Below are 13410 nucleotides of genomic sequence, written 5' to 3'. Positions count from 1 at the left end.
GTGTGTTGTCGACACGATATTGTTGTCGAATTGTTTGAAAAACCACCTCATTTTTTGGGGGAAATTCACATGTTTCCATTTCTCTTTTTCTAAGTTCACAGTTTCAAATTGCGCTTTAAGCAGGTTAATTGAAAAACACCTAGAGGAAATTGCTATAGCTGTTTCTGTCATTCTTTAACTATTTCAGTGAATCCATATATTCCATCTGACAAAGCTGTGGCCTCCGACACTTTACAGTGTCCGGTCGAAGGCTCTGATTGGTCACAAATGAACGGAGCACTGGTAGTTTGGAAACAATGACAGTAATATTTATTTAAGACAAACCGCTGAAAGTGAACTGTGTTGAGTTCATTACGGCTTTACTGCATTTGAATCCAGGATTAAATATGGCACTGCACATACAGTGAATTGCGTTGAGGTCTTTCGGGGATTTAATTATTAATAAATACAACTATGTTAATGTTGATGGCGGTTTTGTCTCAGCATGAACACTTACTGGAAAATGATTATTAAAGCCTGGCTGTACATCTCATCTCCTTACCCAGTGTGTTGTAGATGCCGTCGGCTTCCTCCTTCACCTGTTCATCCAGCCGCTCCATATTCTGCACCAGCAACGCCACCACCTGACCCTCCAACTGCAGACAGAGAGATGAAGTCACATTTTTAACTTCAGTCCTCTTCATAGGTGCAATAAAACCCTCTAAATGTATTCTCATTACCTGAGAAATTTCAGGTTAATGATCAGTGTTCTTCTTCTTGTATTAAAATACAAGAAGAAAATAAGAAACTTCACATGGCATCACACAGCTCAACAACACGTTTCTCCTTCTCACCATAACGTCGAATATGAACTCTGATTGCTGAGGTTGGGTATGTGATTGAGAACACACAACTTTTTTAACACACCATCCTTTCCCGCTGTGTTGGAGATCTGTCAACTGAATCCTCACCTTTATAATTTTGTAACATGATGTGATGTGAACCTGACAAACTCAATTCACAAAGAGGAAAAAAAAAAAAGAGGCACGAGAGGAACATGGCAATGACAAGAGTGAAGGTTCACCCTTAAGCTTCGGCCTTGGCAGAAGAGACACGTCTCCTGTCTGAGCTTCTCTGCACATGTCCAAGTGCTATCAGTCAAGTCAAGACTGGAGACTCATAAACAAACAGCTCGCTGGGTGCTGACTGGCCGGATAAAAGTACAATTACTGATGAAAGGAGATGGACAGTGGACACAGATTTATGAGCCACCGGAGACCGGTGTGGATCATTTTGATTCATCTTATCAAGGGTACCACCTGGCCTTCTGGCAACAAGGACAGAGGAGCTGGAGGCAGTACAGCAAAGAGGAGAGACAAATGGATTCAACCAACCCTGGCTGCCCTGAAACCGTTTCACTTGGATGTTGCTGTACAGAAAGAGAGTGGGGTTTATGGGTGCTCCGCTGCATGGTAAATGAACTGCCTTTATATATAATGCCTTTATCCTTAGAGCGATGCAAAGCCACCTGAGCTACTGTCTCAACCACTGTCACATAACAAGCCAATTCTCACACACACACACACACAGCAGCTTTTCTGTCGAGCGCTTGACATTCGTTCCTGTCAAATTCTAAACAGCCGACAAAAAGAAAAGCTTCACGAGACATTACTCCAATTCCTTTCATACACTGTACATCATAGTGTACCCATAGACTGTCTATCAAGATGGATGTAGCCTCCGTGACATCACCTGTCGCCATCTTGGCAGTGCGTGACTCCGCCTAACTCCTGGCTAATCCAAAAACGAGCGGGGGGGGGGCAGAGACTTCGGTGCATGCAGGTTTGTGGCGAGCATACGCCTCTATGGGGACTGACTCGCTCAAGTGGCCATTTGAAGAACTGCAGTTTTTTTAGCACTTCAGTGTTGGCTTCTTTTTTCAGCCCTGGAGGTCGCCGCTTGAGTGTAACTCAACTGTAATGTCACTGAACTACTGAATTTTCATGTAAAACGTGTAGTCAGGCTGTTCAAACACCCCTGAGACATCAGACGACACAGGTGTGGCGAGAAACAATCACCAACATGCCTGATGAATGCCACCGGGACGTAGCCTGGCACAAAACTTGGCAGGTTCAAGCCAACAGATCGTTTGATGAAGTGTCACAGAGACAGCCGTGAAGGAGCAGAGACACACACTTCTTTCTTCCACTATAGGTATATCAGGACTTCATTGCAGTTTGACCTTTGTGTGTGTCGCTCCAAATGTCAGCAAACATAATGGGGCATCAAAAATCATCCCTGGCTCATTAACAGGCTCAGAGACAAAAAGGAAAAAAAAGAAGAGAGAGAGAGAGAAAGCTAAATATACAGAGAGAGGATGAGACAAAGAGAGATAATGTTAAACACACAGCCACGCAGTGACAAAGAAAAGCTTTAGATAACTCAAAAGAAAAGAGTGTGAGAAAAGATGCTATAATTGTGTGGATGACATTACACATTAAAATGTAGTGTCTTTCCTCTTGACTAAGTTTTTGACACTTTCTGAAATTCAATCTCAAGTTCATTTATTTGCAACACCAACTTACACTGGCGCACAGCTGAAAAGAATTTAAATAAGGTGAATTAATTATCAATAAGTCAAGGCAGAAATAATAAAGCAGTGTGCACATTTGTGCCCCATTTAAATTACACTATGTTTCCAAAGTTAATAAACTATTTGTTTAATATAAACACCAGTAAAAACAAATAATATAGTATCAATATCAATCAATATACAGTATCAGATGCAGACACTGGTCTGAAAGCAGCATCATGATAACAGCTTGTAGTCTGAACTGACATTAACTCAAAACGTTTGCATGTATTTCAGTCGGGGAGAGTGGACTGAAGCCCTGATTTTGTTTCATTAAAAGAGACAAAGGAATCAATCCTCAGCCTGATTTGGATGCCAGAGAACCAGAAACTTCAGTATTGACTCCACAAAGTGCTGTTTCGTCAATATCGTCAAAGACTGATGTAAAATCCTGAACTCACCAGAGCATCTATGAGCACCTCAGCACCCTCCTCGCTCTCGTGGAGTGTGTCGATATCCGTCAGCTCCTGCAGCAGGTCCACCACTGCTATGGCGACATGTGGTTCAGGCTAAGGACGATAAGCTTGTGTTGCTGAGTTCTTGGGAACTGCGTAACAAGTTGGTGTCAGTCTGTGTTCCACGCAACCACAGGGAAAATCAATCAGTGATTTTTGTGTTGTAAATGTTGTTGCTTGTCGCTCATGTTGCACTGTTTTAAGCTTTTTCGTGTATTCATTTTAATTAAAACCAATTTTCTCTTGTCTTTTTCCTTTGTTCAGTTTTTAAATCAACTTTTAATCAAATGTACTAATACATTATTTTTAATAGTTTTAATCTAATATCTGAGCATTTTAATATATCATGATTAAAGTGTGGGGCTGTTAATATTCTATACTTCTCCTATTGTCAACAAATCCCATGAAAAGACAAAAACCAACCATTTGTTATTCTGTCTCTCAATACTTTCTGACCCCCACCACTGTGTCTTAGCTCTCAGTCTCTAGCCCAGTCATTCCCACTAACAACATAATCATTTCAAAACAGGGCACAAGTGTATAGTTTCATTTTCAGGCTCAGTACATTCCAAAAATAACTGGAGACTATTTCCAGTAGCACTTCAGGTGCACTTCCACCTGAGATTGACCAAAAACAAAACAAAAACAAACTGCAGTGTGCAAGTTCAGGTGATGTAATAAAGGAACATGTGCCCTAGTGTAATGGTGCAGCTCACTGATGTGTTTTTTAATGGAGCTCTACGGCGATGAGAAATAAGCTCTATAAGGCTACAGACACAATAATTGTTACTGGGATCAACTCTTTGTTCGTTTTTGGTCTTTTCATGGGATTTGTTGACAAAAAAAAAAAAGAAAAAATATATAATATCCAACAATAAATTCTACATACAGAATGAATGGATCAAAATGGACAAACAGTCTGAAAGGATATCGGTGTTTTCATGGCTGAGGAGGCCCAGCAGCGAGTGGACGGCATTGAGCTCCACCAGCAGGTGGTAGAGATCTGGCATCGTGGCGATCACGTGCATTTCCTGGATGATGTCGTTCAGATCCAGCTCCGACTCCATGAACCTAGTTAAAAAAAATAAATAAATAAAAAACATGTTAGCATTCTGGTTTGCCATCAACTTCAACATGCAGGAATCTGATTATTAGTTTTAGAGATATCATGTCAAGAAACGGAGGTGCTACACAATTGAAAATGAAGCCATCTTTTTGATTGCGCTTCAATTGTGACAGTCTGGATTTGACAAATGAAAAAAGAGATTATCAGATTTTGGGGACAGTGAGGCACACATGGAAAATTTACCTGAAGATGTGTTTAGCCATGAAAAAAAAAATTGTTATAAACTTTGTTGAGTCCACATGAAAATTTGCTTAATTTAACAATTAATCAATTAAAAATATGATTGAAATCGCAATAAGACCAAGTGCAATATCCAAATCGGGAGAGCTGGATTTTTGTGGACAGTTATTATTGTACTTACTTCTCTGGATTGTCTGGAAACTTAATTCTCAGTTCCTGATTTTTGTATGATCTTTTCTCAAAGGTCAGGATCATTTTCTTCACAGAACTCTCGTCCACCGGCTCTGCCTGTTTGATTAGCAGAGAGAGAGAGAGAGAGAGAGAGAGAGAGAGAGAGAAAGAAGGGAGGAACAGATGAAAAAAGGGGAAAAGAAAAATAAGCCTTTTATGTAGGTAACTGCTGCAAAAACAACAAAAAGACACCTGGATTATGGGGCTCAAATTAGGGTCAAAAAGATTTTTGGTTTGTGGTTGTAAATCAACCTTTGTACACCTGTCAAATAAAGGGTTAAAGAGGGCAGCTGGTTTTAATGCAGGTCCGGGTCCTGATGAAGCTGATTCATTATCGTCTAAAAGAAATCATTGTAAGATTTAATGTTGGTCTTTACCAAATACAGATTTTTTTTTTTTTTCTTCAAATATACAAACTCGTGCTAATTTATTTTGCAGGTTTACAAAGGTTGATTTTGCAAACTGCAGAATTATTTCTGAACATCGCTTTCCAAGCTAAAAATCTTTTTGACCCTTAATTTGAGCTCGTGCAGGGTCAAACTAATTATGTGAGCGGAGCGGTGGAGCTACAGTGGAGCAGTGGAGCTTTCTACAATCAGAGGGAATCTGAGTGCGTTTGACCAGAAAGGGAATGTGTTTGACCTCCTGGTGGCTTAAAAGCCTGCTAAGTGTGGGAAAGATAATGACAGGTTAGGAAATTACAATTGTCTGACATTATGGAACAGAGCAGCACTTTCCTCTGAGTAGCTCTTGACACAGTGAATATTTGAAAAGGCTGCAGTGTGGGATAATAAGAACTTGATAATGTGGATGTGCAGTTTTCTTATGCACTACATAATATACACGACACTGGTACTGACAACGAACAATCACACAGAAACTTTCCCGGTCCAGTCGTTTATCATTTCACATTTCGCCTTTACTTTGGTGTAGTGGTGCAGTCTTATTCCACTATTTCAGGTCTGGAATCATGACTCACCGGGGTCAAGTAAAAACAGATTACAAACGTAGACTCAGACCTAAACCATGCATCCTGAATTTGACCTTAGGGCCTGATAAAATTCATCTTTGGCGACACTCAATTCGTGTAGATTCAAATACTAAACACTTGGTTATTTGTCATGTATTTGCATTTTTCTGGTGTCACTGGTGTGAACACACACACTTAACAGTTACATTATCATGTTCGCCCACACATGCTGGAAACAGACGCACATGACTATTCTGTGAAGAAATGTCAGACACTATGCGATATATGGAAAGGTTTTCTCTGTATATCCAAGTGTGAGCGAGGCTCGGTTAAGCTTTTGATTTCAACACACAAAAGCAGAGTCTTAATCTGGAATTCTGCTCAACATGAGGGGTTTATGGAAGTCTCAGGTCCTGATTTATAGTCCTGTGAAGGATTTCTCCCGCTGATATCACCACCACAAAACTAAACAGGTGTGTCACACATTATAGGGTCATAATGTGCTTTAATTATATTCCTCACTAACTGTTACACTATCAGTCACTTCGTTAGATGTGTAACTGTAAAGGAGTGCTTGTTGGAGAAAACACAAGCAGCCAAAGCTGACCAATCACAGTTCTTGTTGTTTCCACATTGTATCTCCAATGCACCTGTGTAGACTCTGAAGCGCTTATGCTTCAGACAAGTACCTGCCATATGTAAGACTTCACTCCTTAACACACAAGTATAAATCAAGCTTTGCAGTGTGCAGAGTACAAAGCAATGCAAACTAAACTATTTTTGTTTTTGATAAACTTCAACCTATTTTAGGAGACAACTAAGACAGTCTTGTCACCTCTATCCTGCAAATAAAATTAATCTATTCTCACTTTTGTAACTTTAAGCTGCATTTATTCTTTCGAGAAGCAGGGTTGGTGTGAATAATGGGTGATGAATATCTGCTCTGAAAATTCAACCTTAACCCTATCCCCTGTACCATTTTGAAACTGTGATATTTTCTCACTAATGACATCTATTATCTATGAATGGCAGCTATTAGATAGATAGATAGATAGATAGATAGATAGATAGATAGATAGATAGATACTTTATTTATCCCCTAGGGGAAATTCATGTGTCCATTAGCTCATTGCTGATAATAATAAAAACAGTTAATTATAAAAAAAACAATAATAATTAGATTATTAAGTGTCTTGCTCAGACGTAATCTGTGAAAATAAATTAGTCATTATTTTCAGTTCACAGTGGCAACTACTTCCTGTAACAAATTGTGCAGCACTTCATTAATGAATGAAACTCACTGTTTACAACTATGAGTAAGAGGAAGTTAATTTTTAATTTGTTTCAAATAAAGGCTCTCAACATGTTTTTTGAATAAATATTTCACTTTGCAGAAAAAAGTAACAATTCTATAATAACGCTATAGTAATTTTCCTCACCTCAGGTTCCTCTTCATCCTGGTCCATCAGTTTCTCCAGGATCTTCTTCTTGTCCCCAGTCAGCTCCTCAGTCTCCCTCATCTCAAGCCCTCCTTCAATTCCTGCGGCAACTTCCCGGTATCTGGCCAACTCCCTGGCACCCAGGCCTTTCTGCTGTTTCCCTCCCCGAGAGTCCTCCTCTCCTCCCGCTGCTCCTCCATCATCCTGCCTGGGACGCTTCGCTCCTCTATCAGGCTGCGAGAGGAAAGGAGATGGTGAAATGTAATGATGTAAATACATATAGAAGTATGTTGTTGATTGAGAGATAAGTAATTAAGTGCATCATGAAATCACAAACATAAGCATCTCCATGTACCTGACAAGACAGAACTACACTAGCAGAGAAACTTAATAAGAAAACACTGCACTTCTGATGAATAATTTTGATCTGCTTTCTTTTCACATAAGTGCATCTTCCACTCAGCACCAATTGTACCAATATAAACAGCTGCTCTGAGGAAATGACAACTTTTAAGACCAGCTGCAAAAAAAGCAGTTTGAAATGATGTAAGAAAAGGAAGATTTTACTGAAATCAAATGTTATTTCGTGGATCGTTCATGTGCCGAATTTTCCAATGAATGCAAACGACTGTTAAAATGCATTTATTGAAATGGTGTGAAGTGTGTATATCTTGTATATTAAGCAAAACTGTATTAATTAGGAGAATGTTTAGTGGACGCTGGCATACAAGAAAAGAGACGTAACGGAACTGACAATGCTCCTCGGAGTTAGTGTACAAATGCATAAGTGTTTGTCTCAACACTTTCGTGTGAAATTAGTTTAGACACTAACAGCTAGCATGTGTATAAGTTAGTGTCGCAGCATCCCTCTCCATTCACTGCAGCCACGTTCAGCTATCATGCTAACTGCTAACGTTGTTGTAAACAAGGACTATAGTTGAGTTATTCTTCTGCCAAACGGGTGCTACACTATTCACTGGCGGTAAACTAAAGGACGTAAATAGACAAATAAAAATAAATAACGAGACTAAGCTAAAGTCTGCTTGCTAACGTTCAGAGGTACCCGCTAGCAATGCTACTGCATGCAATCCAATGAATGAGATAAGTTAATGTTAGCTAGACTAGAGTTTCCAAACACTGACGAGCATGGTTAAATTTCTACCTGATAGCTCAGGAGCTCTCCGACATCCATTTGTCTGGGTTAGAAGCTTTAACCGTGTCACCGTTTTGTTCAGGTTCAGGGTTAATGTCAGGGAATAAAACAAGAGTGACTACTTAGCTTGTCGGCTAACAACAAGCTTCCCACCACAAATTCATGCCTGCCGTAAAACGGTTGTGTTTATTGTCGTAGCAGCATACTGTCGTAAACTTTGTTACCCATGCTGTGATGTGATTACAGCCGTTAACTTCCCAATTCTGCAAAGCTGAGAAGAAATTGAGGTCCACTTGATAATGTTTACCCCTTGAGTCATGTCTACAATTTAATCAAGGTAATCTATTTGCATAAAGCTCGTTTTACAGATGTGCTTAAAGCGTGATTGCACATCTGATTTAAAACCTGAAATATTTCTGAGCAAAAACAAATTAAAAAAAACAGTTAATTCAGGACTGTTGGTGAGGTAGACTGGATGATAAAGATTTCACAAGAAGACACATGATTTTTACTAATGGCAAAACACACATTTATTTTAGGAAATGATTCAGTGATACACAAAGAGCCAGTCACTACAACACAGGACACAGGTTTTTAAATTTCATGCTGCTGAATTCAGCAGATAGGGAAATATTCTATGTTTTAGTAATTTTTTATTTTATTTTATTTTTTTAAGAAAACTATCATTACTTTGCAGATTAAGATTTTACATACAAAACCTATGAGAGACGTGTAAAATATGATGCACATTTTTTGACAATATAAAGAGCAGTTAAAATTAGCTTCACATCAACCAGCAACAGCAAGAAACATGTACATGTTAATGCAACAAAAATGATAGCCCAAATGTATATTATAGATTAACATGCTGGAATTGGTAATTCTGCAAAATGACGACTTTAACCTTTGAAATTTTGGTCAGTTTTGGTGATTGTACTTATTACTGTATTTACTTACTGTACTTGGTGTATTTTTACACCAGCAGTTATTTATACCAATAGCCTACTTTACGGCACTGGTAATGAATCTTAACAAAAATATGTTCTTTCCTCAAGAAGAATCCTTTAGGCTCTCTCACCAATCCCGTTATAAGCCCCCTCAATGATACAAGTAAAATTAGACATGACTGTTTCCTCATCAGACCTCGCTCATGAAATCCTGGTCTTAAAGGCTCAATTTTTCTGTATTCACACCAGCAGAGGTCTATATGCCAAGCTGGCTTATTGTTCCAGACAGGCAGAAAATCACCTTTTCAATGAGCATCACGGGGAAATATATGAGTGGTGCATGGTGTACAAGCCTGCATTGCCCCTCCAGTTTCTGTCCTGTGATCTGTGACAGTAGAGCAATAGAAAAAACATTTAAAAGGAAGGCCACTGCCAAGCAGTCAAGCTTGTCATCCCAGCAAACACGAGGGAGAGCACACTTGATCAAAGGGAAGAGAGAGAAACAGGGTGACAGAGAATAAAAGGGAGCAAGATGGGTGAAAAGAGAAATTTATATGGAAATCCCAAGGCTGGAGACAGCATGACAGTTGCAGATGAATACAAAGCCTTGATTGGGCAAATTAGAGGGAACTCTTTTTTCATGAGGTTAATAACTGGGTTAAGAATAAACAGACTCTTAATTTTACAAATCTCATATGTTGCATACTCATGGTCTGTCCGTATTTAATGAGGCAAATTAGGTCAGTTCAGACGAATATTTCTAAAATGATGTGCTGATGCTTAAAAATGAGTCATGATGGTGAGACAGACAGATGTGACACCAGGTTTATAATTAAACATATAGTGTTGCTGATGGATGGACAGGCAGCTGCTGTACGCTGCATGAATGTGGACAACTCTGGAAAATAAAAGACAAGGACTGTAGTGAAACATCAAGTAATAATCCATGCATGAGACGTACAATACAAATGTTTGTTTTTTTGAGAATCCATGAACAGGTGTTAAATTGGCACACAAGAAATTCCCAATTTTATTTGATCCAAATAAACCAGAACCATACGGCCTTATTATTGTAAAGCACTTTGTAGCTTTGGTAGGTAAGAAAGTTTTTCATGGAAAACATTTTGACATGTCACAGTAGGAAAAGCACAGGTTTTAATAATAAAATTAACCATGGCTGAATTCAATTCAACTGCCTCAGTTTCAGCAATATTGTGTGTGCTCACTCACTGTCACAGTGTAATGGCTCCATGCAGATATACTGCGGAGATAAATACCCTAAAATTTAAGAATAGTGGTGGAAAACAAAAGACTTTTATCTTTGACATACTGTAGTTTTTCAGGGAGCAGAACTGCAGATATTTGATGGATAGAGTGAAAATCTGCTTCATGTTTTATATCAAAACTGTGACACTACTGTGTTCAGTATTTAATAAAAAAAAAAATACAGACAGATACATAATCTTACGATTGTGAAATACTATCATAACAAAATGTCATTTCATCTTGTTTCTTTTCAAAATGAGTTTATTGTAGGTGATTTTTGACCAAAGCAACTTCATATTTATATCGAGTTTCCAATCTCAACAGATCAGACACAGTAAACATGGTATTTTAAAGTCAGTACTTCTAACTTAAAACTCAACACGATGAACAAGATAGTGTCTGTGACAAACAGCTGGGCAGACAAAATGTGTTATATATTTTATATAAACATGTCAAATACAGTTAATTAGCATCTTCAACCAGCTCCGGATCTCCTCCTCTGCTGAAGCTGCAGTGAAGCCTTCATTATTACAAATCCTTTTGGTTTTACACAATGATTAAGGCATTCCACAATCCCTGAAGGAGCGAAAAGCTTTTCATACACAACTGTCTGTTTAATGACATCGCCTCATCATTCCCCTGCAGAATTATTCTGGGGCGACGCTGTCGGATCATTTCCACAGAATCATACCCCATTTCCTTTGAAACAGAACAATACAATTTCACACAAGCTGTGAGGGCTGATTGCATTAAATCACATGAGGTCAGTGTGATTCTATCATGCAGCGGAGGCCCACATAAGTGTGCTCAAAATTCAGAGTGGCAATGTTGTTATTAAAGGAGAGACAGGGAGAGATGATGAGGACTGATTGTCCTTGTCATTTCCCCCTTCCCTAAGTCAAGTGGTGCAATCACATGATTTTCTCTCCTCTTAGATATGATTTGAGCTGTGCATGACATCAGCCTTCAGTCCTTCAAGGCGCGCTCCACCACCAGCACACAAATCAATAAAGTAGCTGAATTTCCACAACACTGATCAGATAGAAAAAATAGTCTGATGTATAATGGTATTCTATGGATGGACAGTGACCTAGACTTAAGGTCAAGATTGATAAGTAGTAGTAGTAGTAGTAGTAGTATTTATTTGTCCCCATGGGGAAATTGGTTTGCAGCATTTTCACAGGCATTTCACTCAAAAAAAAGAAAAAAAGAAAAAAACAACATACGATAAAGACAGCTTAGGACATACAACATGAAACATTCCACTTCACGCCTTGCAGCATTATTAAAAATATAATGGCTAAGATGGTCGCACCTGCTGCCCAGACCAGCTGGACAGTAGGTGCACAGTGAACAGCTAAGGTGCTTAATTGCTTGTGGTACAAATGAAAACTTTGACCTATTTTTGGTGAATGGGGGTGGACGGTGGGGGCGGACGATAGCATCGCCCGGACAGCAACAGTTCGAAAGATGGAGCAAGGGGTTGCTGCTGGTCACCCACAACGCTCTTTGCCTCTCTCAGAGTTCTCTCCCTGTAAATGTGTTCAAAAGTAGGCAGCGTGATCCGGAGCAGTTTACTTGCCATTAGTACAGTTTTTCTGACCAACTGTTTCTGTGCCTCAGTAGCGTTACCAAACCAGCAGATGATACAGAAGGTTACAACATTTTCAATAAAAGCACAGTAAAATATTTTCAGCATATTGTTATGCACGTTAAAAGACAGCAATTTCTTTAAAAATAATCACCAAGGTACTTGTATTGCGCGACGGCTTCTATTGGCTCCCCTCTGATGAGAGTAGGTTGATGGTTTTGGTTCTTTCTAAAGTCTATGGACATCTCCTTAGTTTTGGATGTATTCAGGAGAAGATTAGACTTCTCACACCAGTTTAGAAAGTAGTCTAAAACTGGCCCGTGCTCCTCCTCCTCATCATGTAAAAGGCTCAACTATGCTGTGTCGTCAGCATACTAAATAAAGTGCCTGTTAGTGAAAGTGCTGGTGCAGGAGTTGGTATATAAAATGAACAAAAGAGATGATAAAACACAGCCCTGAAGTGAAGTTGCACTGAAAAGTTGTTATATACTGCTACACTTACTGTTATATACTGTGTTCGTTATTTCTGTTTATGACAAGCTTTAATTTTGACTTTGAGGCATCAGCCTTAATATTTCAGCTGGGCCTTGAGAAATTACTTTTTTTTTTTTTTTACCTTGACAGTCTCATATTCATCTATTCATCAGTGAGTACACTGAGCACGTTTTAATCCCCATGACACAACTTAATTTATATGTCATGGAGCGAGAAGCTAAGAAAAGCAGTTGAAGGTCCTGATGGGGATTCTTTAAAGTGTAAAGAATATTTTAAAACTGAAGTATTAATATTTTCAGGGCTTTACCGTGGCATATGTAGACTTTCAATGAGAACAGCACAAAAATGAGCCGAGATTAAATCATTTTAACATGTAAAGAGACTGAATTATAGCTTCACTTGTGACATTTGTCTGCTGGATTTGTGTGTATAAATTGCGAAACAATATTTTTTACTACCTCAAAGTGTTTTATAATGATACTTTAAGAGCTTGTACTTAATATTGGTAATTTTTAATTTGGGTTCCTGGCAGCTTTATATGTTAAATTGACAAAAGGATAAGTCAGACTTATGGCTGAGTTTGTGCTGGAAAAAAGAAAAACATGTATATGGGTATACATATGTGACGTCACAGATCCGTTTTTACCAGCTAGCAGCTCACTCTCTCTCCCCTGCGTCTGTGTGTGTGCTCTGTAAGCGCATGTGGTGACATCACTCTTTGCAGTAGTGTGTGTCCTCAGTCCGACCAGAAAGGCAAACTTGACTGGCAGTGGAAAAGAGGTCAATCTGCTTTAATTAGTGCATTCACCCGACTTTAAAAAAACCCGCTCATACCTGCTAATTTTGGTGTAAAAAGGGTATAATTGTAATTGTAATGGTCAATCAGACTAATTAACCTGGTTGAAAGTTTCAAGTCTCTTTCACCAGTCGTTCTTCACCACATCCA

The 13410-nt window shown here is 38.9% G+C and overlaps 1 protein-coding gene across 1 annotated transcript in view; it reads right to left on the bottom strand.

Annotated features, from left to right (window-relative positions):
* The window catches only part of ctnnbl1 (catenin beta like 1), a 52678-nt gene extending 44347 nt beyond the window's left edge, over positions 1-8331 (bottom strand). The window contains exons 1-6 of the mRNA XM_022757501.1: positions 8175-8331; positions 7013-7246; positions 4554-4660; positions 3998-4137; positions 3013-3110; positions 542-635 (exon numbers count right to left, since the gene is read on the bottom strand). Of these exons, the coding sequence (XP_022613222.1) occupies positions 542-635; positions 3013-3110; positions 3998-4137; positions 4554-4660; positions 7013-7246; positions 8175-8204 (703 nt within the window). The 5' untranslated portion in view covers positions 8205-8331. The remainder of the gene's footprint in view (positions 1-541; positions 636-3012; positions 3111-3997; positions 4138-4553; positions 4661-7012; positions 7247-8174) is intronic.
* Positions 8332-13410: the final 5079 nt, after the last annotated feature.

This window comes from Seriola dumerili, unplaced genomic scaffold (genome assembly GCF_002260705.1).
Source record: "Seriola dumerili isolate Sdu_G_001 unplaced genomic scaffold, Sdu_1.0 BDQW01000278.1, whole genome shotgun sequence".
Lineage (NCBI taxonomy): Eukaryota > Metazoa > Chordata > Actinopteri > Carangiformes > Carangidae > Seriola > Seriola dumerili.
This window is presented reverse-complemented; position numbering and strand designations above follow the sequence as displayed.